The sequence below is a fragment of the Anolis carolinensis genome, chromosome 4 (genome assembly GCF_035594765.1).
Source record: "Anolis carolinensis isolate JA03-04 chromosome 4, rAnoCar3.1.pri, whole genome shotgun sequence".
In the NCBI taxonomy this organism is placed as follows: domain Eukaryota; kingdom Metazoa; phylum Chordata; class Lepidosauria; order Squamata; family Dactyloidae; genus Anolis; species Anolis carolinensis.
The window spans coordinates 248,701,267-248,726,807 of record NC_085844.1 but is presented as its reverse complement, the minus strand read 5'-3'; the positions used below and the strand labels follow the sequence as shown (position 1 = coordinate 248,726,807).

The 25,541-nt window shown below is 40.2% G+C and overlaps 1 protein-coding gene across 1 annotated transcript; it reads left to right on the top strand.

Moving 5' to 3' along the window:
• Positions 1-7,298: 7,298 nt before the first annotated feature.
• Positions 7,299-25,066, top strand: sdcbp2 (syndecan binding protein 2). Its single transcript, XM_062979127.1, has 9 exons — positions 7,299-7,538; positions 13,211-13,289; positions 16,320-16,422; positions 17,634-17,743; positions 17,979-18,140; positions 18,379-18,554; positions 20,628-20,799; positions 22,087-22,178; positions 23,634-25,066. Exons 2-9 carry the CDS (start codon positions 13,236-13,238, stop codon positions 23,686-23,688), a joined length of 924 nt encoding a protein of 307 aa, XP_062835197.1. The 5' UTR covers positions 7,299-7,538; positions 13,211-13,235; the 3' UTR covers positions 23,689-25,066.
• Positions 25,067-25,541: the final 475 nt, after the last annotated feature.

Genomic DNA, 25,541 nt, shown 5'->3' with positions numbered 1-25,541 from the left:
CAGAGCGGCTTACAAATTACATTTACATACAATATTATATTATTAGCATAGCACAATACTGGCAATAAATTACCATCTTATATATATAAAAGGATAATGAAATTTCGGCCTAGGAAAAAACAACAAAACTACACATCCCAGAAACACTAAACTTGGCAGCACAACCCCTCATCCATGCCTCTACGTTCATACAACATATAATAATAATAATAATAATAATAATAATAATAATAATAATAATAATAAACTTTATATATACCCCGCCACCATCTCCCCAACGGGGACTCGGGGCGATGCCCGAAACCATACAATATGACAAAATATAAAACAACATATCATAACACAATTTAACAATACAATAAATAATAACATACATTACAATCCAAAATTCAGAAAACAAACAACAAAAAGAAAAGAAAAATAAAGTCCTAATTAGAGGGAGAGGAATAATTGTTTTTATCCAATTGCTGCCAGTTAGAAGGCTAAGCTCCACCCACTTGATCTCCTAGCAACCCACTCAGCCCAGGGAACAGGCAGAGTTAGGTCTCACTTAGGCTTCTTCCACACTGCCTATAAGATACAGATTATCTGATTTTAACTGGATTATATGGCAGTGTAGACTCAAGGCTCTTCCACACAAATATATTACAAATTTATAATGGACTTAATGTAAGGTAAAACCTTTACCCTTTACCTTAACTACCACCAGTTCCTCAATACTTTATTTCCCATAATACCATACTTTGCCACAGCAACGCGTACTATATCTATATCTATATATATATATATATATAGATTTTGTGTTGCATTGTATATGATTATTTATTGTATTGTTTAATTGTATTATGATATGTTGTTTTATATTTTGCTATATTGTACTGTTCTGGGCATGGCCCCATGTAAGCCGCCCCGAGTCCCCGTTGGGGAGATGGTGGCGGGGTATAAATAAAGTTTTATTATTATTATTATTATATATTGTAATATTATTAATAATATTACATGTAATATATAACATATAATTAATATTATTATATTGTATTACAAAATAATATTATTAATATTATGTGCATATACAATATATTATATTATATATTATTGTAAATTATATTGTATATATGCATGTATGTATACATACACACGTATACATACCTTATCATAGCTGTGATAATAAACTTTGTTTTTTGCATCTCTCATGAGACGGTTTTCTGCCTGATTTCTCTCCTGAGCCAGGACCCTTCGAAGGTACTGTATATACTCGAGTATAAGCCTAGTTTTTCAGCCCTTTTTTTAAGATTGAAAAAGCCCCGCACGGCTTATACTCGGGTGAGGGTCCTGGTTGACTTATATTTGGGTCAGCTTATACTCGAGAATATATGGTACATTTATTATTTTTCTCTATTATTATTGGCATTATTACATTTATCATTTTTCTCTATTATTGTTGCTACTATTACATTTATTTTACTCTATTTTTATTATTTTTATTAATACATTTATTATTTCACTGCTCTTATTATTATATTTATTATTTTACTCTATTTATTATTACTTGTATTATTTTCCTGCAATAATAATAATAATAATAATAATAATTATTATTACATGTATTATTTTACTCTATTATTATTAAAAGGACACATAAGCACGTTTACATTGAAGAAGATGAGAATAATGATTTGATCAGAGTTGGACAGTCTTATCTTAAATTTGAGCTTTATGTAAATATTCAAAAACATTTAACCTACTTATACCTCAATTAATGTAATTTTATTGGTATCTGTTTTTATTTCTGAAATTTACCACCCTCGGCTTCTACTGGAGTCAATGTTTTCCCAGTTTTTTTGGTGGTAAAGTTAGGTGCCTCGGCTTATATTCGGGTTGGCTTATACTCGAGTATATACGGTAATTGTCTTACAATACTACACTTAGGTAGAAAACATGAAATGCAAAGATACAAAATGGGGAACACCTGGCTCAGGAACAATCCATGTGAGAAGGATTTTGGAGTCTTCGTGGACCACAAGCTAAACATGAGCCAAGAGTGTGATGCAGCAGCTAAAAAAGCCAATGGGATTTTGGCCTGCATCATAAGGAGTCTAGTGTCTAAATCGAAGGAAGTCATGGTGCCTTTGTATTCTGCTTTGGTTAGACCTCTTTGGTTAACCTCAGCAGACTGAAAGCCAAAACCAAGGTCACCACAACATCTGTTATAGAACTCCAGTATGCTGATGACAGCGTAGTCTGTGCGCACTCAGAAGAAGACCTACAAGCCACTCTAAACACCTTCACAGAAGCACACGAGAAGCTCGGCCTCTCATTGAACATTGAGAAAACCAAAGTGCTCTTCCAACAGGCACCAGCTAATCCCTCTGCAAAGCCAGGAATACAGCTTAACGGTGTCACATTAGAAAACGTTGACCATTTCCGCTCTCCACAAAAGTCAATATCGACACCGAAATACAACACCGCCTGAGCTCTGCGAGTGCAGCATTTTTCCGCATGAAGCAGAGAGTGTTTGAGGATCGGGACATCTGTAGAGATACCAAGGGGCTTGTTTACAAAGCCATTCCCCTCCCAACCCTGCTCTACGCCTGTGAAACGTGGACAGTCTACAGACGTCACACCAAACTCCTGGAGCGTTTCCATCAGCGTTGCTTCCAAAAAATCCTGCCAATCTCTTGGGAAGACAGGCAGACAAATGTCAGCGTGCTTGAGGAAGAAAAGACCAGCAGCATTGAGTGTCAAGCCAACCCTGACCGAGACCACCTTCCACCTGGAAACCGATGTCCTCACTGCGGGAGAACATGCTGATCAAGAATAGGTCTCTTCAGCCACCTACGAACCCATCCCCAAGACAACAGAGACGAATGACCATCATCCTCGAATTACAAGGGATCGCCTAAGTAAGTAAGTAAGTAAGTAAGTAAGTAAGACCTCTTTACCTGGAATCACACTGTGTCCAGTTCTGGGCATCACAGTTCAAAGGGATATTGACTCTAATCTGGAAGGTGTCCAGAGGAAGAGGGAGACTCAAGGGATCAAAGGTCTGAAGACCATGGATTCCTGTGAGGAGCGTCTTAAAGAACTGGGCATGTTTTAGCCTGCAGAACAGAAGGTTGAGAGGAGACATGAGAGCCATGGATAAGTATGTGAAGGGAGGCCATAAGGAATGGGGAGAGGCTTCCTTTCTGCTGCCCTGGAGACTAGGACTCAATGGAGCCATGGGTTCCACCTGAACATTGGGAAGAACTTCAAAAGAAGTTCAACAGTGGAACTCTCTGCCTGGGAGTCTGGTGGAAGTTCCTTCCTTGGAAGCTTTGAAACACATGCTGGATGGCCATCTATTGGGGGTACTTTGATTGTGCTTTTCCTGCATGGCAGAATGGGGTTGGACTAGATGGCCAACTCTAATATTCTATGATTCTATTATTCATAGAATCTCAACTAATTCTATTCTATTATTCATAGAATCTCAACTAAGGTTAAACCCTTGTGCTGGCAGGACTGCTGACTGACAGGTCTGCAGTTCGAATCTTGGAAGAACATGGATGAGCTCCCTCTGTCAGCTCCAGCTCACCATGTGGGGACATGAGATAAGCTTCCCATAAGGATGGTAAAAACATCAAAACATCTGGGTGTCCCCTGGGCAACGTCCTTGCAGATGGCCGATTCTCTCACACCAGAAGCAACTTGAAGTTTCTCACATGGCAGAATGGGTTCAACTATATGGCCAACTCTAATATTCTATGATTCTATTATTCATAGAGTCTCAAGCAATTCAATGAGTCCCTGGTGGCACAATGGGTTAAACCCTGTTGCTGGCAGGACTGCTGACCAAGAGGTTGGTGGTTCGAATCTGGCGAGAATGCGGATGAGCTCCCTCTGTCAGCTCCAGCTCACTATGTGGGGACATGAGATAAGCTTCCCATAAGGATGGTAAAAACATCAAAACATCTGGGTGTCCCCTGGGCAATGTCCTTGCAGATGGCCAATTCTCTCATACCCGAAGTGACTTGGAAGTTTCTCAGGTCACTCCTGACTCGACAAAAGTAAAAATTAATTCAACATACAGTAGAGTCTCATCCAACGTAAACGGGCTGGCAGAACGTTGGATAAGTGAATATGTTGGATAATAAGGAGAGATTAAGGAAAAGCCTATTAAACATCAAATTAGGTTATGATTTTACAAATTAAGCACCAAAACATCATGTTATACAACAAATTTGATAGAAAAAGTAGTTCAATACGCAGTAAGGTTATGTTGTAATTACTGTATTTACGAATTTAGCACCAAAATATCATGATATATTGAAAACATTGACTACAAAAATGCGTTGGATAATCTAGAACGTTGGATAAGCGAGACTCTACTGTAGTTTGTGGCAGCCACACAAATGAAGTTTCTGGAGTTTAACAACTTTCACAGTAAGACCACACAATTAAACGGGAAATAACACTTTCAAATCAGGAATATATATATATATATATATATATTCATATGTTGTTACATAGTGAAATAGCATCATTGGGAGAGATGGCTGGGAAGGATATGACTAATGATGTGTCCACATTCAATGCAACAGCACCCACTGGTGGAATGCAAGAGGAATCTGAAAATGATTGACATTGTTCAAAACATCTTCACGCAGTGACATTCTAGCACTTGTGTTCCACTTTAACTGCCATGAAATACTGGGATTTGTAGTTTTGCAAAGCACATGTTACTCAGCCAAGTGCATCTACAGCAGGCATGGGCAAACTTGGGCCCTCCAGGTGTTTTGGACTCCAACTCCCACAATTCCTAACCGCCGGTAGGCGGTTAGGAATTGTGGGAGTTGGAGTCCAAAACACCTGGAGGGCCCAAGTTTGCCCATGCCTGCTGTAGCAGCATTTACTAGGTCTTTAAAATGGGCATAACAGTTTCCAAAATGACTCCTGTTGCAAGAAGCAGCCAGGGAGGTAATTAATATATTAGTAACGGGATGTCAAATGACTCTCCTGGGACACGTCACCGCCCTGAGCAAGAAAGGAAAACGTGGGAGAGCATTGCAGCTGAAAGGAGGAGTCACCGGACGTGGTTTCGATGCCAATAAGTTGCACGAGGATTGTGGCATTTGCATTTGCTGCAGCAACACAGGAATGGCTCTTCTGCCAGAGGACAAAAGACACGTAATCCTGGAAAGTTTGCAGCAGTTTGCTCTTGCCTTAGTTTACTGGAAAGGGCAGCCCAGGAGCAAGCCATCAGAACAAATGCAATTCAGGCCAAGATCGAAAAATCAGCTGATGACCCAAAATGCAGACTGTGCAAGGAAACCGATGAAACCATGGATCATATCCTCAGCTGCTGTAAGAAAATTGCACAGACAGACTACAAACAGAGGCACAACTATGTGGCCCAAATGATTCATTGGAACTTATGCCTCAAGTACCACCTCCCAGCAGCAAAGGACTGGTGGGATCACAAACCTGCAAAAGTATTGGAAAATGAACATGCAAAGATACTGTGGGACTTCCGAATCCAGACTGACAAAGTTCTGGAACACAACACACCAGACATCACAGTTGTGGAAAAGAAAAAGGTTTAGATCATTGATGTTGCCATCCCAGGTGACAGTCACATTGACGGAAAACAACAGGAAAAACTCAGCCGCTATCAGGACTTCAAGATTGAACTTCAAAGACTCTGGCAGAAACCAGTGCAGGTGGTCCCGGTGGTGATCGGCACATTGGGTGCTGTGCCAAAAGATCTCAGCCGGCATTTGGAAACAATAGACATTGACAAAATTACGATCTGCCAACTGCAAAAGGCCACCCTGGGATCTGCACACATCATCCGAAAATACATCACAGAGTCCTAGACACTTGGGAAGGGTTCAACTTGTGATTTTGTGAAACGAAATCCAGCATGTCTATCTTGTTTGCTGTGTCATACAATCTTGAGGTCCAGCATGTCTATCTTCTTTGCTGTGTCATACAACAACAACAACAACAACAATAATAATAATAATAATAATAATAATACTTTATATTAGACCACCTAGAGGGACTTAGTGTGGCTAAGATACATATAAACGGCAAACGTTCAATGCCACAACTACTTCACTGATATCAAAAGTATAAAATGACAATAACATACTCATTATAACAAAAATTCCAAATTAGGAAAAACAATTAATTTAAACATGACACTCAGTAAAAGCATTATTCCCCTCAATCCCCTCCTTGCTTAAATAATTAAGGCAGAATTAATGCAGTTTAACCCAGCTTTATCTGCAATGGCTCAATGTTGGAAAACCTGGGAGTTGTACGAGGGCTGAATGAAAAGTAATGCCTCCACCTTCGTAACTCCTCAACAGATGCCAGTCCTGGTCTGTGGCAGGTCCTGGCTTGTTCAGTAGACTCTCCTCTACAGTTCCCTTTGGCAGGAAGCCTTAGCATTGAACGGTGTGTTGTTAAAGTGCAAAGTATGGAACCCTGTGCAGACGGTCAGTCAATGCGACTTAAGCAATGTGCAGTCATTGAATTCATGACAGCAGAAGGTGTCACCCCAAAGGAGATTCCTCAGAGAATGCAGCTGTTTATGGTGATTGTGTTGATGTGAGTCCTGTGCGTTGTTGGGCAAGTAAGTTTAAAGATATTGAGGTGGGAACATCTGACTTGTGTGACAAACAAAGAGTCGGACGTCCTGTGACAGCAACCACCGAGTTTCACAAGCAAAAGGTTGACAGATTGATTCAAGACAATTGTCGTATCGCTCAGAGAGAAATTTCAAGCATAATTGGCATTTCATAAGAACGTCACATTATTGGGTCACATGATTGCTTTGCTTGGCTATCGGAAGATCCGTGCACGATGAGTCCTGTGAGACGCTGGTTGCAGAAACAGAGTGTCGACTTCTTCCATGACGGCTTCAGAAAACTTGTTCATCGTTGGCAGAAATATATCCAATTGTCTGGTGATTGTGTGGAAAAGTGAATAGTGGTAGTTAAAGAGCACATTCTAGGGATTATTCCTGCCTATGTTTTATTAAAATATTCCCATCCAAACCCAAGTAACGAAGGTGGAGGCTTTACTTTTCATTCAACCCTTGTACTATTCCCAGGATCCCATAGCATTGAGCCAGGGCAGTTCAAGTTGTGTCAAACTCAAGTGATTCTGCAGTGTGGATGCATCCAAAGAGTCTGTCCTTGCTTTTTTTTTCTCATCTAGAATCCTTGGAGTTGTAGTTTTACAAGGTCTCCAGCTTTCTCTGTCAAAGAGAGCTGACTGAACCACAACTCTCCGGATTCCATAGGAGTTGCACCAATTCTCCGGTGTAGATGCAGCCGTGGGCAAGCTCTGTGCTTTCCTATTGCACAGGTGAGCCACACCTGAGCCAGTAACCACCTCCTGACGTCAGCAAGGTGTCCCTCCTCCTCCTCCACCACTTCTGGTTTGCTTTGGTCTTTTCGCTTCCTTCTCATTCTCCTCATCGTCATAAAGTCGAAAGAGAGCAAAAGTCAACGGCAGAACTCTTTTTTTCCAGAAACATCAGACAGGTAAGGGCTGCTCTCGACTCACCTGAAGGGTGGGTTGGGCAGAAGGTCAAGGCATTTATTTGGACATGTCTTATATGTGTTTACTTCCTTGCAATGTAAAACCCAGGCATACTTTGGAAGTCGGTTCCTGGTCTTGTCTGGAAGCTAAGCAGGGACATCCCTGGATGGGACCTGGTTGGGAGACTGGCAAGAAATCTCAGGTGCTGTATGTAATGCAGTTTGACGCCACTTTACTTACGATGGTTCAATGCGTCTTGTATTTTGGTGAGGCCAAAACACTCTTTGGCAGGGGAAGCCCTTGTAAAACTACAACTCCCTGATTCTATTGTATTGAGGCATGGAAGTTAAAGTGGTGCCAAACTGCATTCATTCTGAAGTGTAGATGCACTTAAGGAGACTCTGTGAGATTTGTGTGTTCGCCATAAGTTGACAGGTGACTTAGTGTCACAGACACACATTTTTATTGAACAGCTTCCCACTTTTCATAGACTTTTTGAATATACTGTATGTGTGTGTGTGTGTGTGTGTGTGTGTGTGTGTGTGTGTGTGTTATTAGCCACCTTGGGCTCCCTTGGGAAAAAGATATAATAATAATAATAATAATAATAATAACAACAACAACAACAACAACAACAATAATAATCAACCTCAGAAGAAAGCAAAGACAAATTAAATCTCAAGATAGATCCATCTTGGGGATCTATCCATAGACATGCACCTGCACTGCAGAATTATAGTAGTTTGATTTGTCTTTTTGTGCCATAGCACCATTGTATAGCATCTTGGGATGTGTAGTTTGGTGAAGGGTTTTGAATATTTATAGGAAATGCTGTGATTTAAGGGAGAGAACAAGAGCTCTCCAAAGGTTGAGGCCTCTCAACCTTTGATGCCCAATGTTTTTCATTCTGATTATCAGAATCACAGACCATTGGAGTTGAAGTATGTGAATCTCTCTGGTGAATTAATGTAGTTCAGGGCTCAGTACTATGGGATCCTGGGATTTGTAGTTTGGTTGGGCACCAGCACTCCAGGGCAGAGAAGGCTACAGAGCTTGTGAAACTACAGCTCCCATGATAACATTGCATCGTGTCATGGCAGTCAAAGTTGGTTCAAATGGCATTTAATTTACAATGCACCCTATGATCATAGGCTATAGTTCCCCTAAACTATAACTCCCAATATATTGTTGAAGGCTATAATAACTCCCAAGATAGCCTGGGAAAAGTATTTGAGGCCTCAAGGAGAGGATCTTGGGAGCTATACTTCAGGAGAGATCACTACAGTTCAAAGTACATCCCCAAACTATAACTCCCAATATATTGTCAAAGCCAAGATAGACCGAGAAAAGTGTTTGAGGCCTGAAGGAGGGGATCTCGGGGGCTATAGTTCAGGAGAGATCTCTACAGTTCAAAGTACATCTCCAAACTATAACTCCCGATGTATTGTTGAAGGCTATACCTCCCAAGATAGCCCAAGAAAAGTGCTTGAGGTCTGAAGGAGGGGATCTCGGGAGCTACAGTTCAGGAGAGATCTCTACAGTTCAAAGTATATCTCCAAACTATAACTCCCGATGTATTGTTGAAGGCTATAACTCCCAAGATAGCCCAAGAAAAGTGTTTGAGGTCTGAAGGAGGGGATCTCGGGAGTTATCGTTCAGGAGAGATCACTACAGTTCAAAGTACATCCCCAAACTATAGCTCTCGATGTATTGTTGAAGGCTGTAATTCCCAAGATAGCCCAAGAAAAGTGTTTGAGGTCTGAAGGAGGGGATCTCGGGAGTTATCGTTCAGGAGAGATCACTACAGTTCAAAGTACATCCCCAAACTATAACTCCTGATGTATTGTCGAAGCCAAGATAGCCCAAGAAAAGTGTTTGAGGTCTGAAGGAGGGGATCTCGGGAGCTACAGTTCAGGAGCGATCTCTACAGTTCAAAGTATATCTCCAAACTATAACTCCCGATGTATTGTTGAAGGCTATACCTCCCAAGATAGCCCAAGAAAAGTGCTTGAGGTCTGAAGGAGGGGATCTCGGGAGCTACAGTTCAGGAGAGATCTCTACAGTTCAAAGTATATCTCCAAACTATAACTCCCGATGTATTGTTGAAGGCTATACCTCCCAAGATAGCCCAAGAAAAGTGCTTGAGGTCTGAAGGAGGGGATCTCGGGAGCTACAGTTCAGGAGAGATCTCTACAGTTCAAAGTATATCTCCAAACTATAACTCCCGATGTATTGTTGAAGGCTATAACTCCCAAGATAGCCCAAGAAAAGTGTTTGAGGTCTGAAGGAGGGGATCTCGGGAGTTATCGTTCAGGAGAGATCACTACAGTTCAAAGTACATCCCCAAACTATAGCTCTCGATGTATTGTTGAAGGCTGTAATTCCCAAGATAGCCCAAGAAAAGTGTTTGAGGTCTGAAGGAGGGGATCTCGGGAGTTATCGTTCAGGAGAGATCACTACAGTTCAAAGTACATCCCCAAACTATAACTCCTGATGTATTGTCGAAGCCAAGATAGCCCAAGAAAAGTGTTTGAGGTCTGAAGGAGGGGATCTCGGGAGCTACAGTTCAGGAGCGATCTCTACAGTTCAAAGTATATCTCCAAACTATAACTCCCGATGTATTGTTGAAGGCTATAACTCCCAAGATAGCCCAAGAAAAGTGCTTGAGGTCTGAAGGAGGGGATCTCAAGAGCTATAGTTCAGGAGAAATCACTACAGTTCAAAGTACATCCCCAAACTATAATTCCCAGATTTCTATAGGAAAGAGACATGGCAAGTAAAGAGGTACCAAACTTCATTAACGAAGTAACTTTCCACGCTTCCTTTGACATTCTTGATATATGAATATTCAGCTCACGGTTAAGTGGCTAAATAAACAATGAATTAGTTACCAATTCAGTTCGTGCTTTTAATAATTTTCTAGGTATTAAGGCCTTTAGTGATTAGGAAGTAGTGTGTGTCAATGTTCAATGTGCCACCAAAATCCTTTCACACTCTCACGCTACAAATCCCGTACTTATTTTTCCCAGGGCACTCATGGAAACTGGAAAGTACAATCTACCATATTGTTTTGAAAGAACGTATTTCCTTATGACTCATACTTTTGTGTTATGCAACGCCTGGTATCTGTGAACTGCTGCAGAGAGTGACGAGGCTCACAACCCATGATCCAATCTCATTAATTGGCTAACATTTGTTAATTCCTATGAGATCATGGAATTTTTTTTGGGGGGGGGGAGGAGGAGAAATTGCATACTATCGCTTCTAAAGGTGCATCTGCACTGTAGAATGAATGCAGTTTGACTCCACTTGAATTGCCTGGGATTTGTAGTTTGAGGCACCAGCACTCTCTTTAGCAGTCCCTGGTGACACAATGGGTTAAACCCTTGTGTTGGCAGGACTGCTGACCAGAAGTTTGGCGATTCGAATCCGGGGAGCAGGGTGAGCTCCCATCTGTCAGCTCCAGCTTCCCATGCGGGGATATGAGAGAAGCCTCCGAAAAGATGGTAAAACATCTGGGCATCCCCCAGGCAACGCCCTTGCAGATGGTCAATTCTCTCACACCAGAAGCGACTTGCAGTTTCTCAAGTTGCTTCTTTCAGGGAAGGCTAGAGGCCTTGTAAATCTACAACTCCCATATTTTCATAGCATTGAACCAAGGTGGTTAAAGCAGTATCAAACCGCATTAATTCTGCAGTGCTAATATTTATTAGTTATTTATTTACAGTTTATTAGTTATTTATTTACAGTATTTATACCCCTGTAAAATGACTCAGGGTGGATTACAGAACACACATAACGGCAAGCATTCGATCCTGTTATACAATTAAAAAAGGACAGACAAAACAAACAGAGGTAAAGCCATTTCCCATCTTATTCCTGGCATCTTGGAGACTGTCGCTCCATCTTCCATGCCGAGGAGCTTTTTGTCGTCCTTAAATGTCCTCCCGATTTTCCCGATCAATGTCCTTAAGGGTGCCTTTTATTTCCTCCCTGCTAAAAGTGGTACCTATTTATTTACCCACATTTCTGCTTTCGATCTGCTAGGTATGCAGGTGAGATAGGGCTGACGGCAGGTGCTCACTCCAACCTGGGCTCGAACTGCTGACCTTTCAGTCGGCAGGATTTTCTGGATTTAGCCCGGAATCTTCAGTTTTGTTTATAGTATCCACTTTGCCTCAATTGATATTGTAGACTAATATATTGAAATTCTGATCAGTCTGAAAAGCAGCTATTGTGACTAGTGTATCTGTAGAGAATATATTCTTAATATTGATGTGGATACAGATAACACTATGTAACAAAAATTGAAAACATTTCTGTTCCTCATTTGAAAGTGTTATTTCCTGTTTAATTGTGTGATACTTACTTTGAAAGTACTGTACATACTCGAGTATAAGCCTAGTTTTTCAGCCCTTTTTTTAAGACTGAAAAAGCCCCCCTCGGCTTATACTCGGGTGAGGGTCCTGGTTGGCTTATATTTGTGTCAGCTTATACTCGAGAATATATGGTACATTTATTATTTTTCTCTATTATTATTGGTATTATTACATTTATTATTTTTCTCTATTATTGTTGCTACTATTACATTTATTTTACTCTACTTTTATTATTATTAATAATGATACATGTATTGTTTCACTCTGATCTTATTATAATTGCATTTATTATTTTGCTCTATTTATTATTACATGCATTATTTTCCTGTATTTATTATTATTATTACATGTATTATTTTACTCTATTATTATTAAAAGAGACATAAGCATATTTACATTGAAGAAGATGAGAATCATGATTTAATCAGAGTCGGACAATCTTATCTTAAATTTGAGCTTTATGTAAATATCCAAAAACATTTAACCTACTGATGCCTCAATTAATGTAATTTTATTGGTACAGTAGAGTCTCACTTATCCAACACTCGCTTATCCAACGTTCTGGATTATCCAACGCATTTTGTAGTCAATGTTTTCAATACATCGTGATATTTTGGTGCTCATAGCATTACTGTGTATTGAACTACTTCTTCTGTCAAATTTGTTGTATAACATAATGTTTTGGTGCTTAATTTGTAAAATCATAACCTAATTTGATATTTAATATGCTTCTCCTTAATCTCTCCTTGTTATCCAAAGTATTTGCTTATCCAACATTCTGCTGGCCCGTTTATGTTGGATACGTGAGACTCTACTGTATACAAAAACATTTAACCTATTAAATGCCTCAATTAATGTAATTTTATTGGTATCTATTTTTATTTCTGAAATGTACCACCCCTGGCTTATACTGGAGCTAATGTTTCCCCAGGTTTTTTTGTGGTAAACTTAGGTGCCTCGTCTTATATTCGGGTCGACTTATACTCGAGTATATACGGTAGTTGTTCTTTGTTTTTGTAGCTGCCACAATGTTGAGTTACTTGAGACTCTATTGAAAAACTAGAGCAAAATGTGCTACAGGATATTCTCAGTTTTTTTTGCAATTTAATAAACTTTCCCCATGTTTTTATGATAGATCCAGTTAGGAAATGACATTTATAATCCAGGAACAAAACTCGTGTTCATAGTGTGATAGTGTGATTAAACTCAAGGCCTTGGATTGGGAATTCTTGCATGCCAGAATGGGATCTCTTTTGACTTTTATAATTCTCACCTTGTCCCTTTGTTTTCAACAGGTAGATCTTGACAAGAGCAGCAACCATGGCCACCTTGTACCCATCGCTGGAGGACATGAAGGTGGACCAAGTCCTCAAGGTAAGCAATTAACTCAAACCAAAACACTGCAGAGTCCTTGTCTGTAGTTAGCAGAGATTTATAGCATCCGACCTTGTTTACCACTTGAGCTCTGGCTTTCATTCAGACTCCTTGGAGGCTTTTATTCTTCACTCCGTTGCTATAAACAGCTATTATTTACACAGTTCTGCTTTCAGTATATCTGGAGATATACTCACACCAACACAACATGAACTGTGGCAAAGGGTCACGGCGACAATTCCACATAACAAGTGAGCATCATAGCAAAGAGATCAGGGCAAGAAGATCTGCCGGTTCATTATATACTCATAGTAACCACAGGAAATTATTATTGTCATACTTGTCACATGGTCATGGCTCAGATGTCCCTCAAGGTTCCACATCTCCACTTGCTTAATCCTTCAGTACTTACTTAGGCAATCCTTCATTATCTGAATATGATTTTCCTCCAAGTGTAATGTCTTGGTGGTGGTTGTGTAGCCCAATTCTTGACCCGCATGTTCTTCCACAGTGTGGGCATCAATTTCCAGGTGTCCACTGTGGTCAGGGTTGGCTTGATGCACCTTCCTATTGGCACGTTTTCCCCTTAAGCCCTCCATTTGTGCCTCTTCGAATTCCACAGCACTGCTGGTCACAGCTGACCTCCAGTTAGAGCACTCTGTTAATGTGGGATTTGTGTATTGATAGTGTTTAAATGCAATTTGTGTCTTGGTTTTATTGCATACTGATTGCATCATCCAGAGTGTACTATAGTCTGTAAAGAGTTAATTACTGAGAACCTGTGATGACCTTGATGTGTGGCTGGAACTGGGGAGTGTCCAGACACAAGTGTTTGTGCATTACTGATTACATCAGTTCAGTTCTGTTCTGCTGTCTGCTGAGAAGTCAAGTCCTGTGTCCATTGTCTTCAAGTCTGTTTGTCTTTATTACTGCTTACAGTAAAACTTGTATATAGTTTTACCAAAGTCTCTGGATGTCACTTTGTTCTGCGTTCCACTGATTCCAACTACTGCTGTGCTACAAATTACTCTGACACACTCAAGGGCTTCCCAGTTCTTGGTATCTATGCCACAGTTTTTAAGATTGGCTTTAAGCCCATCTTTAAATCACTTTTCCCATCCTCCAAAATTACATTTCTCATTCTTGAACTGGGAGTATAGCAGGTCTTTCATAAATAGCACAGTGAAATAATTTTACCTGGAAATGGTGCAATGGATTATGGAACCGCTGTTAGACCTTGTCTAAGGATGACGTGTTTTATATCGGATTGTATTTTAATTATTTTTTTATACGTAATTTTTATTGGAGTTCAATGAAAGTGGGAGAACATTTGTTGATTTAGTAAAGAAAGTGAAGATAAGGAAAAATAGTTAAAGAGGAGAGAGAAGAAAAGAAATAAGGAAATCAAGGAAATCATTGAAAATATTGCTCAAAAAGAAGACCAATCAAAAAAGAAACCAACAAATAAAAAATAACTTTAGATTTGGAAATGCTGAAAAAACAATTACAGTTATTACAAACAGATCAAATGGCAAAAAAGTTAAAATTCATTAGACAGTACCATTTCCAAAACGCTAATAAAATAGGAAGATGGTCAGTGAGTTTTAATTATGTTTTTATGTCTGTCTCGGTTTTAATAATGTGTTTTATGTTTATGTTTTATGCTCAAGGCACTGCACAAGTGCCGTTTGTAAGCCGCCTTGAGTCACCCTCGGGGTAGAGAAAGACGGGATATAAATATGGGAAATAAATAAAATAATAAACAAACTGCCTTGGGAGGCAGTGGTCAGGCATTCGAACAACGTGGCCAGTCCAGAGGAGTTGATGACGTAGGAGCATTGCTTCAATGCTGATGGTCTTTGCTCTTGTCCGCTTGTTTTCCCAAGAGATTTGCAGGTTTTTAGTGGATTGTACTGTGACCACTTGTCCATTAGAACTGTATTTTTTCACACAACAGAGTTACCGTATATACTCAAATATAAGCCGACCTGAATATAAGCCGAGGCACCTAATTTTACCACGAAAAAAACTGGGAAAACATTGACTCCAGTATAAGCCGAGGGTGGTAAATTTCAGAAATAAAAACAGATACCAATAAAATTACATTAATTGAGGTATCAGTAGGTTAAATGTTTTTGAATATTTACATAAAGCTCAAATTTAAGATAAGACAGTCCAACTCTGATCAAATCATTATTCTCATCTTCTTCAATGTAAAGGTGCTTATGTATCCTTTTAATAATAATAGAGTAAAATAATACCTATAATAATAATAATAATAATAATAATAATAATAATAATAATAAATACAGGAAAATAATACAAGTAATAACAAATAGAGTAAAATAATAAATGCAATAATAATAAGATCAGAGTGAAATAATAAATGTATTATTAATCATAATAAAAATAGAGTAAAATAAATGTAATAATACCAATAATAATAGAGAAAAATAATAAATGTACCATATATTCTCGAGTATAAGCTGACCCAAATATAAGCCAACCAGGACCCTCACCCGAGTATAAGCCAAGGGGGGCTTTTTCAGTCTTAAAAAAGGGCTGAAAAACTAGGCTTATACTCGAGTATAGACAGTACATACAATCCATTTCTATCTGACACAGAATTTTCTACATGACAAGTTTAGAAAACCCACAAATTTCAGCATTTTTCCAAAAAGGCTGGAGATGCCTCAAGATAGCAACCTTGTTTAGTTTGTTGGAGGTCAAGAGCTCAGGCCTGGATGCCAAGTAATGGCTTCCATATCAGGCCGGGTTGTGGCGCAGGCTGGATAGCAGCCAGCTGCAACAAATCACTCTGACCAAGAGGTCATGAGTTCGAGACCAGCCTGTGCCTGCGTCTGTCTCTGTCTCTGTTCTATGTTATGGCATTGAATGTTTGCCTTATATGTGTGCAATGTGATCTGCCCTGAGTCCCCTTCGGGGTGAGGAGGGCGGAATATAAATACTGTAAATAAATAAATGGAACTGGTGCATCCACTTTGGTTTGCTTTATTTTGCTAACTTCAGGGCCAGGCTTTCGTGGCTCCGAAGGAGAATCTTCCGGCACCGGTCCCTGCTGCGGTCACACCATCGGCTCCCATGATGATAGAAACCCCCAAGGCAGCAACTAGTAAGTTAATCTGGGTCAAAACAAAGAGTCCTGTGTCAACTTTTGTATGGATGGATGATAATAAATAGAAGCTCTTAGGTGTGCCCACAATCCATAGTCATCCGCAGGACAATAGCATGCCACTCAGGTTTGCAGAACAAAAACACAGGAACTTTACTGATTCCAAGAGATCAAAAACAGTAGTGGTTGTTGTATGTTTTCCAGGCTGTATGGCCATGTTCCAGAAGTATTATCTCCTAATACTAATAAGGAGAGAATACTTCTGGAACATGGCCATACAGCCCAGAAAAATACAACAACCCTGTGATCCTGGCCATGAAAGCCTTCGACAACACAAAAACAGTAGAATTTACAATAATAATAATAATAATAATAATAATAATAACAACAACAACAACAAAAACAACTTTATTTTTATACCCCGCCCCATCTCCCCGAAGGGACTCGGGGCGGCTTACATGGGGCCTAGCCCGATAAAACAGTCAATATCAATAACACGACTATAAAACAATTATACCAGTAAAACATCAATAGCAATAAAACAATTGTTAAAATCAGCAAGAAGCATACAAAAAACATACAATATTAAAACAGGAGACTAATTCATAAAATCCAAAACAGAATGTGCCGGTAGAAATGGACAATAAGGTGCAAAATAGCATTGGCAACAATGATCCCTCTGGTCACTTACAGAAGTCCACAGTCATAACTAGTCCTTTCTCCGTCCATAAATCTGCTTCAGAGGAGAATACAGTCCTGGTTCTTCTCCCTCTTTTCTCAGCAGCAAACAGGCCTCAAAATAGCAAGGCCTCTCTGAGCACACTGCTCTTTTACACCAGTAGTATTCAGTCAGCACTGAAAACTTGTCCAATCTGGTTCTGCAGCAGCGGAATAGAAACAGTACCAACTCAATCCCCAGGTCTTTGCAGGCTTAGCCAATGGGATTCATACACTTCATTTTCCAGTTAACACATACAGAACAGTGCCTTTGCAAACCATGACAAACTTGAGATGTTGCAGTATTTGTAGTGGGTTCTTCTAGTGGAAGCATAGGCAAACTTGGGTCCTCCAGGTGTTTTGGACTGCAACTCCCACAATTCCTAACAGCCGGTAGGCTGTTAGGAATTGTGGGAGTTGCAGTCCAAAACACCTGGAGGACCCAAGTTTGCCTATGGCTGTTCTAGAGTCCTTGAAACTTTCTTTCTTTCCAGACCCACCAATCTTGTATCCAAACCTTGCCGAACTCAATGACTACATGGGCCTCTCGCTTTCCAGCGAAGAGGTTCAGAGGAACTTGGCACTCGTTCCAGCGGGAAGTGGCGTAAGTGTTTCGGGGAGTATCCTCTTTCCCTCCACATCCAAATTAATACAATTTGACATCACTTTGATTGCTATGGAATCCTGGAAGTTACTTTTACAGGATATTTAGCATTCTGGAATCCCAGGATTCAACTGCATTGAGCTAAGGAAGTACAAGTGGTGCCAAACTGCATTCATTCCGCAGCGGAGATGCGCCCCAATTTGGCTCTACTGAAATGCTCCATATTCATTGGCAGGCTGCAGTCCCAGCATCCTCTGGACCAGGGATGATGGTGGCTCCAGTGACAGGAAGCAACCTGGGGATACGCCGGGCAGAGATCAAGCCAGGACTAAGGGAAGTCCATCTTTGCAAGGATGAACGTGGCAAGACAGGGTTGAAATTGAGAAACATCGACAAGGTGAGCTTTGATGTTTGGTTTGTTTGGAAGATACAGACTAAACTAGGCATGGGCCAACTTGGTCCCTCCCTCCAGGTGTTTTGGACTTCAACTCCCACAATTCCTAACAGCCTACCGGCTGTTAGGAATTGTGGGAGTTGAAGTCCAAAACACCTGGAGGGAGGCCAAGTTGGCCCACACTTGGTGTAGATGCACCTTTGAGGTCTCTGTTTTGACGAGCGGGTGTCTTTTTGCTCAGGGCTTGTTTGTGCAGCTGGTGAAGGCCAACTCCCCGGCTTCGCTGGTGGGGCTGCGCTTTGGGGATCAGATCCTACAAATCGATGGGAAGGATTGCGCCGGATGGAACACGGAGAAGGCCAAGCGTGCTCTGAAGAAGGCCTCTCCGGAGAAGATCGTCATGGTGGTTCGTGACAGGTGAGGATTCGGGCATCTCTCACCTAAAGGGATCATGTGGTGGAGTGTAGCGGATTGATGATGATAAATGGAAGCTCTTATGGAAGATCCAGAGTCCACCGCAGAACGATAACATGTCACTCAGGTTTGCAGAACAAAAATACAGGAACTTTACTGATTCTAAGAGATCAAAAAACAATAGTATTTATAATGGACCTTTCGATCACTTACAGAAGTCCATAGTCATAAATGTCAAGATGAGTCAGGGGGTCAGGGTGCGTGTTGGTGGGTTTCTTCTCAACTTCTGCCCTCACCAATTCCTCTCCAATGTCAGACTCAAAGACATCTGCAGTCTGAAGTTCAAACACTTATTTAATATTTACAAAGATATATACAAAGCAGCAAAGTCCATCACTAGAAGCCAGCATTCTTCTTCATGGACTCGGCTTACACAGTTCAACAGAGATAAGAAAACACATTCCTTAGTCCGAAGGAAGTCCCGACCTCCAAGGCCGGAAATTATGTCTCATAGGTCACAGCAGGCTGTCAGTCAAACTGGCCTGCTGTTAACTGTTTCATTGCTGAAAACATACATACACTTGCAAAACAGCAGAAACACTTGATTTACATTTATTTATTTATTATTTTATTTATTTACAGTATTTATATTCCACCCTTCTCACCCCGAAGGGGACTCAGGGCGGATCACATTACACATATAAGGCAAACATTCAATGTCTTAACATAGAACAGTGACAGAAACAAACGCAGGCTCCGAGGTGGCCTCGAATTCATGACCTCTTGGTCAGAGTGATTTGTTGCAGCTGGCAGCTGGCTGCTCACCTGCCTGCGCCACAGCCCGGCCTGATATACACACAACCAAAATCCAACAATAAACAGTCCTTTCTCAGTCCACAAATCTGCTTCAGAGAAGAATACAGTTCTGGTCCTTCACCCTCTTTCCTCAGCAGCAAATAGGCCTCAAAATAGCAAGGCCTCTCTGAGTACACTGCTCTCTTCACTGGCAGTACTCAGTCAGCACTGAAAACTTGTTCAAAATAGGTTTTGCAGCAGCAGAACAGAAACAGTATCAACTCAATCCCCAGGTCTTTGCAGGCTCAGCCAATCGGCTTAATGCACTTCATTTTCCAGTTAACACACACAGCACAGTGCCTTTGCAAACCATGACATCCTTGGTTGTTGTATGTATTCCAGACTGTATGGCAATGTTCTAGAAGAATTCTCTCCTGACGTTTCGCCCACATCTATGGCAGGCATCCTCAGAGGTTGTGAGGACATCCTTCTCTGGAAGTTTTTATGCAGAGGCTGGATGGCCATCTGTCAGGAGGGCTTTGACTGGGTATACCCCTGGAGGGGATTTCTAAATACTTTCCCCTAAACCATAACTTTTGAAAACTTGCAGTTCTATATCCATAGTAATTCAAAACTATTATTTGATAGTTGGCCTCTTTTTTTTTGAAATCTTCCAATTGCCATTGAAGAATGGAGCTTGAATACAACATAGTAAAAATTCATAGATTAAAATATAAAACCATTAAAAATTAGATGTAAGACATAATAGGCATAAGATTGAAATGACATTTAAAAAAATCTGTGGCTATGTGTGTTCTGGCAAAATGGGGTTGGACTGGATGGCCCTTGGGGATCTCTTCCAACTTTAGGATTCTATGCATTTCCCTGCACTGTGCAACCCTCCAAGTTTGTTGGACTGCAGCTGCCAGTCATCTTCCACATTTATTTATTTATCATGTCAGAAGCAAACTGAGAATACAATTATAATGTATTTTTTAAAAATCACAAACAAAGTTAAAAACTTGACATTTTACTAGATTTCCTTTGACCAGAAGCTGGCCACTTGGAGTGCCTCTGGTGCCACTGTGAGAAAGTCTTCCATGGAGTCATGACAGTTAAAGTAGTGTTAAATTGTATTAATTGTGCAGCTTTGGTTTGGGATGGAGAAGTAAAGATAACAACATTTTATCCAGGCTTTGATGCAAAGGCTTTGTCTGGCCTTTGCAAAGGACTGCATGGCTAAAACTGAATTCAGTCCTGATTTTCCGATTTTTTTGGCAGACCCTTCCAGCGAACTGTGACGATGCACAAGGACAGCACTGGCCACGTGGGATTTGTGGTCAAAAAGGGGCAGATTAAGTCACTGGTCAAAGGCAGCTCCGCCGCCCGGAACGGACTCCTCATCAACCATTACATCTGTGAAGTCAATGGGCAGAATGTCATCGGCCTGAAGGTGAGGATCGGAGCATAAACATTGAGGACTGTCCTTCCTTCCTTCCTTCCTTCCTTCCTTCCTTCCTTCCTTCCTTCCTTCCTTCCTTCCTTCCTTCCTTCCTTCCTTCCTTCCTTCCCCAAACCAATGTCTTCTGATTGCTTTGGAGTGCATCCAGCCTCTGGTTTGCTAGTAAAACTGCATGACTGTGTTGCAAAATGATGAGTGTCCCAAAAGGGTGTCATCATGCTCATCTTGTGCCATCACTCCTACATTGCCAGGTTCTTACAAGGATTTATCTCTAAGGGTCCATCTGCACTGTCAAATTAAAACGGTTTGGTACTGTAATGAAGTACGAATTTTTGGTTTACAGATGTTATGTTTAATTGTGTGTTTGTGTTTTAAAAGGGTAAGTATTACAGTTATTGCCTCTCAGCACTCAGAGGCTGGTTGCCATGGAGAAGTAGGCGGAGCCAACTGCCGTTTTGTTGAAGAAGTGCAAGTTTATTCAGGCACAGAGCTTAGTGGTTACAATATTGTTTCTTACTTAGAGGAATTTTATTAACAGTTACAATACTAGAATGAGATGAGTCAGACTCTCTAAAGTGTCACTTCTTTCTCTGCTACTTTAAAACCGCAGTCACCCCTGTGATATACGATCACAGATTCTCTGTTCCTTACCAGGACACAGACTACATTAAATAAGTCACCAAACTTATTTTAAACTGACTCAAAATGAACAATTGAGTCTCCCTGATCCCCTCAACCTAGGATCAATCTTCCCTGTGCCTCATCAGAGCACAGACTGACTCTCTTTTTTAAAACTCTGCACTTCTTCAACAAAACGGCAGTTGGCTCCGCCTACTTCTCCATGGCAACCAGCCTCTGAGTGCTGAGAGGCAATAACTGTAATACCCTTTTAAAACACAAACACATAATTAAACATAACATCTGTAAGCCAAAAATTCATACTTCATTACAGGCACCACTTTAACTTCCATGGCTCAATGCTACAAAATCATAACAGTTGTAGTTTGAGGCATCAGCACTATTTGGAAAAGAAACCTAACCACCTTGAAGACCTCTATGATTCCATAGAATTGAACCATGGCAGATGAAGCACTATCAAACTGTATTTACTCTACAGTGTAGGTGCAACCTAAGCATCTTTCCAAAGCTGATATAATTGTGCAGATCTAGTGTACCATTCTCTGTCTTTTTTGGAGGAAATTTGCAATTCTGCAAGGAATCTCACTTGGATAAATCTCACATGACCTATTTATGAATCTCTTTTTCTTCTTCTTCAAGGACAAGGAGGTCACAGATGTTTTGACCAATGCAGGCAACATCATCACTCTCACTATCGTCCCGTCAGTGATCTACGAGCACATGATCAAAAAGTAAGTGTGCAATAGCAAAACGGATGAGTGTGTGCATCATGCAGTCCTCAATTCATACTTCCATTTTGGAAAGAAGCTCATAATGTAATACAGTGGCTGCTTGGTATCCCCTGGGGTTTGGTTCCAGGTCCCTCTGAATATACCTCTGCTACCGTACATACTCGAGTATAACCCGACCCAAATATAAGCCGAGGCATCTAATTTTACCACAAAAACTGGGAAAACTTATTGACTCGAGTATCAGACGAGGATGGGAAATGCAGCAGCTACGGGTCAATTTCAAAAATACAAATATATACAGTAAAGTCTCACTTATCCAACATAAACGGGCTGGTATAACATTGGATAAGCGAATATGTTGGATAATAAGGAGGAATTAAGGAAAAGCCTATTAAACATCAAATTACATTATGATTTTACAAATTAAGCACCAAAACATCATGTTTTAAAATTAATTTGGCAGGAAAAGCAGTTCAATACACAGCAATGTTATGTAGTAATTACTGTATTTACGAATTTAGCACAAAAACATCACAGTGTATTGAAAAGATTGACTATGAAAACATTGACTACTAAAAGGCAGACTGCATTGGATAATCCAGAATGTTGAATAAGCAAATGTTGGATAAGTGAGACTACTGTATTAATAAAATTACATTGAGGCATCAGTAGGTTAAATGTTTTTGAATATTTATATAAAACTGTAATTTAAGATAATAATAAGACTTTAATAAGATAAGACTGTCCAACTTTGAATACAGTAGAGTCTCACTTATCCAACACTCGCTTATCCAGTGTTCTGGATTATCCAACGCATTTTTGTAGTCAATCAATCAATCAATCAATCAACATTTTTGTAGTCAATGTTTTCAATATATCGTGATATTTTGGTGCTAAATTCATAAATACAGTAATTACTACATAGCTTTACTGCGTATTAAACTACTTTTTCTGCCAATTTTGTTGTCTAACATGATGTTTTGGTGCTTCATTTGCAAAATCATAACCTAATTTGATGTTTAATAGGCTTTTCCTTAATGCCTCCTTATTATCCAACATATTCGCTTATCCAACATTCTGCCAGCCAGTTTATGTTGGATAAGTGAGACTCTGCTGTATTTATATCAAACTGTAATTTAAGATAATAATAAGTCTTTAATAAGATAAGACGGTCCAACTCTGATTACCTATATGCTCGAGTATAAGCTGACTTGAATATAAGCCAGCCAGGACCCTCACTTGAGTATAAGCCGAGGGGAGCTTTTTCAGCCCTAAAAAAGGCTTATACTTGAGTATATACAGTATATTTAACTATACTGTAGAATTAAGGCATTTTGAAACCATGTTAACTGTCATGGTTCAATGCTGTGATGTGCTTTGAATACCTTCTTGATTCACTTTACTGGATGCTTGCAAACACCTGGCTAACTTCATCGTTTTCTCCTGTCTCTTAAGGCTTTCGAGTGGGTTAATGAAATCTTCCATGGATCATTCCGTCCCTGATGCTTAAAGCAACAGAAGACCATTCCCTTTTTAACACCTCCTCTTTCCTGGCATGTAATTCATAATGGACTCCATCAGAAGGACTCTTGCAGCTATTCTCTCCCTGCTATTTAGGACTATTGGGAAGTGAAGGAAGGCAAAGCAACTGCAGCTTAAACCATTGGCTAATTTGTTGACCGTAATAGACAATTTGATGCCTATTTGACTCTTGTGCATCTTTGGAAAGGTTATATCACAGCTTCAAGATAAAGTTTAAATAATTTTCACAAATGGAGTTTTGATGTCAAGTACTAGTCCTACATGTGAGGAATCGGTGACACTGTGTTTCCCCTCCAATCCCTGCATTCTACAAGGGTTGAATGAAAAGTAATGCCTCCACCTTCATAACTCCTCAACAGATGCCACTACTGGTATGCAGCAGGCACTGGCTTGTTCAGGAGACTCTCCTCTACAGTTCCATTTGGCGGGAAGCCTTAGCATTGAACGGTTGTGTTGTTAAAGTGCGAAGTATGGAACCCTGTGCAGACGGTTGGTCAATGTGACTTAAGCAACATGCAATCATTGAATTCTTGACAGCAGAAGGTGTCATCCCAAAGGAGATTCACCAGAGAATGCAAGCTGTTTGTGGGGATTGTGTTGATGTGAGTCCTGTGCCTCATTGGGCGAGTAAGTTTAAAGATGCTGAGGTGGGAACATCTGACTTGCGTGACAAACAAAGAGTTGGACGTCCTGTGACAGCAACCACCGAGTTTCACAAGCAAAAGGTTGACAAATTGATTCAGGACGATCGTCATATCACTCAGAGAGAAATTTCAAGCATAATCGGCATTTCACAAGAACGTGTGGGCCACATTATTGCTTTGCTTGGCTATTGGAAGATCTGTGAGATGCTGGTTGCGGAAACAGAGTGTTGACTTCTTCTGTGATGGCTTCAAAAAACTTGTTCATCGTTGGCAGAAATGTATCCAATTGTCTGGTGATTACAGTAGAGTCTCACTTATCCAACATAAACGGGCCTGCAGAACGTTGGATATGTTGGATAATAAGGAGAGATTAAGAAAAAGCCTATTAAACATCAAAATAGGTTATGATTTTACAAATCAAGCACCAAAACATCATGTTAGACAACAAATTTGACAGAAAAAGTAGTTCACTACACATTAATGCTATGTAGTAATTACTGTATTTACGAATTTAGCACCAAAATATCACAATGCATTGAAAACATTGACTACAAAAATGCGTTGGATAATCCAGAACATTGGATAAGTGAGTGTTGGATAAGTGAGACTCTACTGTATATGGAAAAGTGAATAGTGGTAGTTAAAGAGCACATTCTAAGGATTATTTCTGTGTTTGATTTATTAAAATATTCCCATCCAAACCGAAGTAACGAAGGTGGAGGCATTACTTTTCATTCAACCCTCGTTCTTACAAGTCAGACTGTCATGGTAGGAGGTCGGTGCAAAAAAGAAAGAGAACCTTGTGGTATCCTGATTTATAACAAACTCTTTATCAGTTGTCTACACCTCTGGAAATGACTCTGTTTGACCAGAAGCTATCTTACTCTACCTTTCTAGGCACTCACCGAAACATCATCTATAACCCTTTGATGCTCTTGTTTCTTCACATGCTTTAAGGATGATCCTTTTTTTCCTAATACATTTCACTGCAACACTATATCCCTAAACAATGTAGTATGGCAAGGAAACAGGACAAAGTGAGAAACCCACTGGAATAAATGTGAGATTTAGATATAATGAAAAGAGCTGCAATTTATCTGTGTTCCTTCTTATGATGTGGTGCATCTATAGCAGGCATGGGCCAACTTGGGCCCTCCAGGTGTTTTGGACTTCAACT

What these genes read in the sequence shown, in the direction of transcription:
- sdcbp2 (XM_062979127.1), top strand. Translation starts at nt 13,236, where the DNA reads ATGGCCACCTTGTACCCATCGCTGGAGGACATGAAGGTGGACCAAGTC. An exon ending in AGGTGGACCAAGTCCTCAAG is followed by an intron (nt 13,290 to 16,319) that starts GTAAGCAATTAA and finishes TGCTAACTTCAG; the next exon opens with GGCCAGGCTTTCGTGGCTCC. An exon ending in AGAATGTCATCGGCCTGAAG is followed by an intron (nt 20,800 to 22,086) that starts GTGAGGATCGGA and finishes TTCTTCTTCAAG; the next exon opens with GACAAGGAGGTCACAGATGT.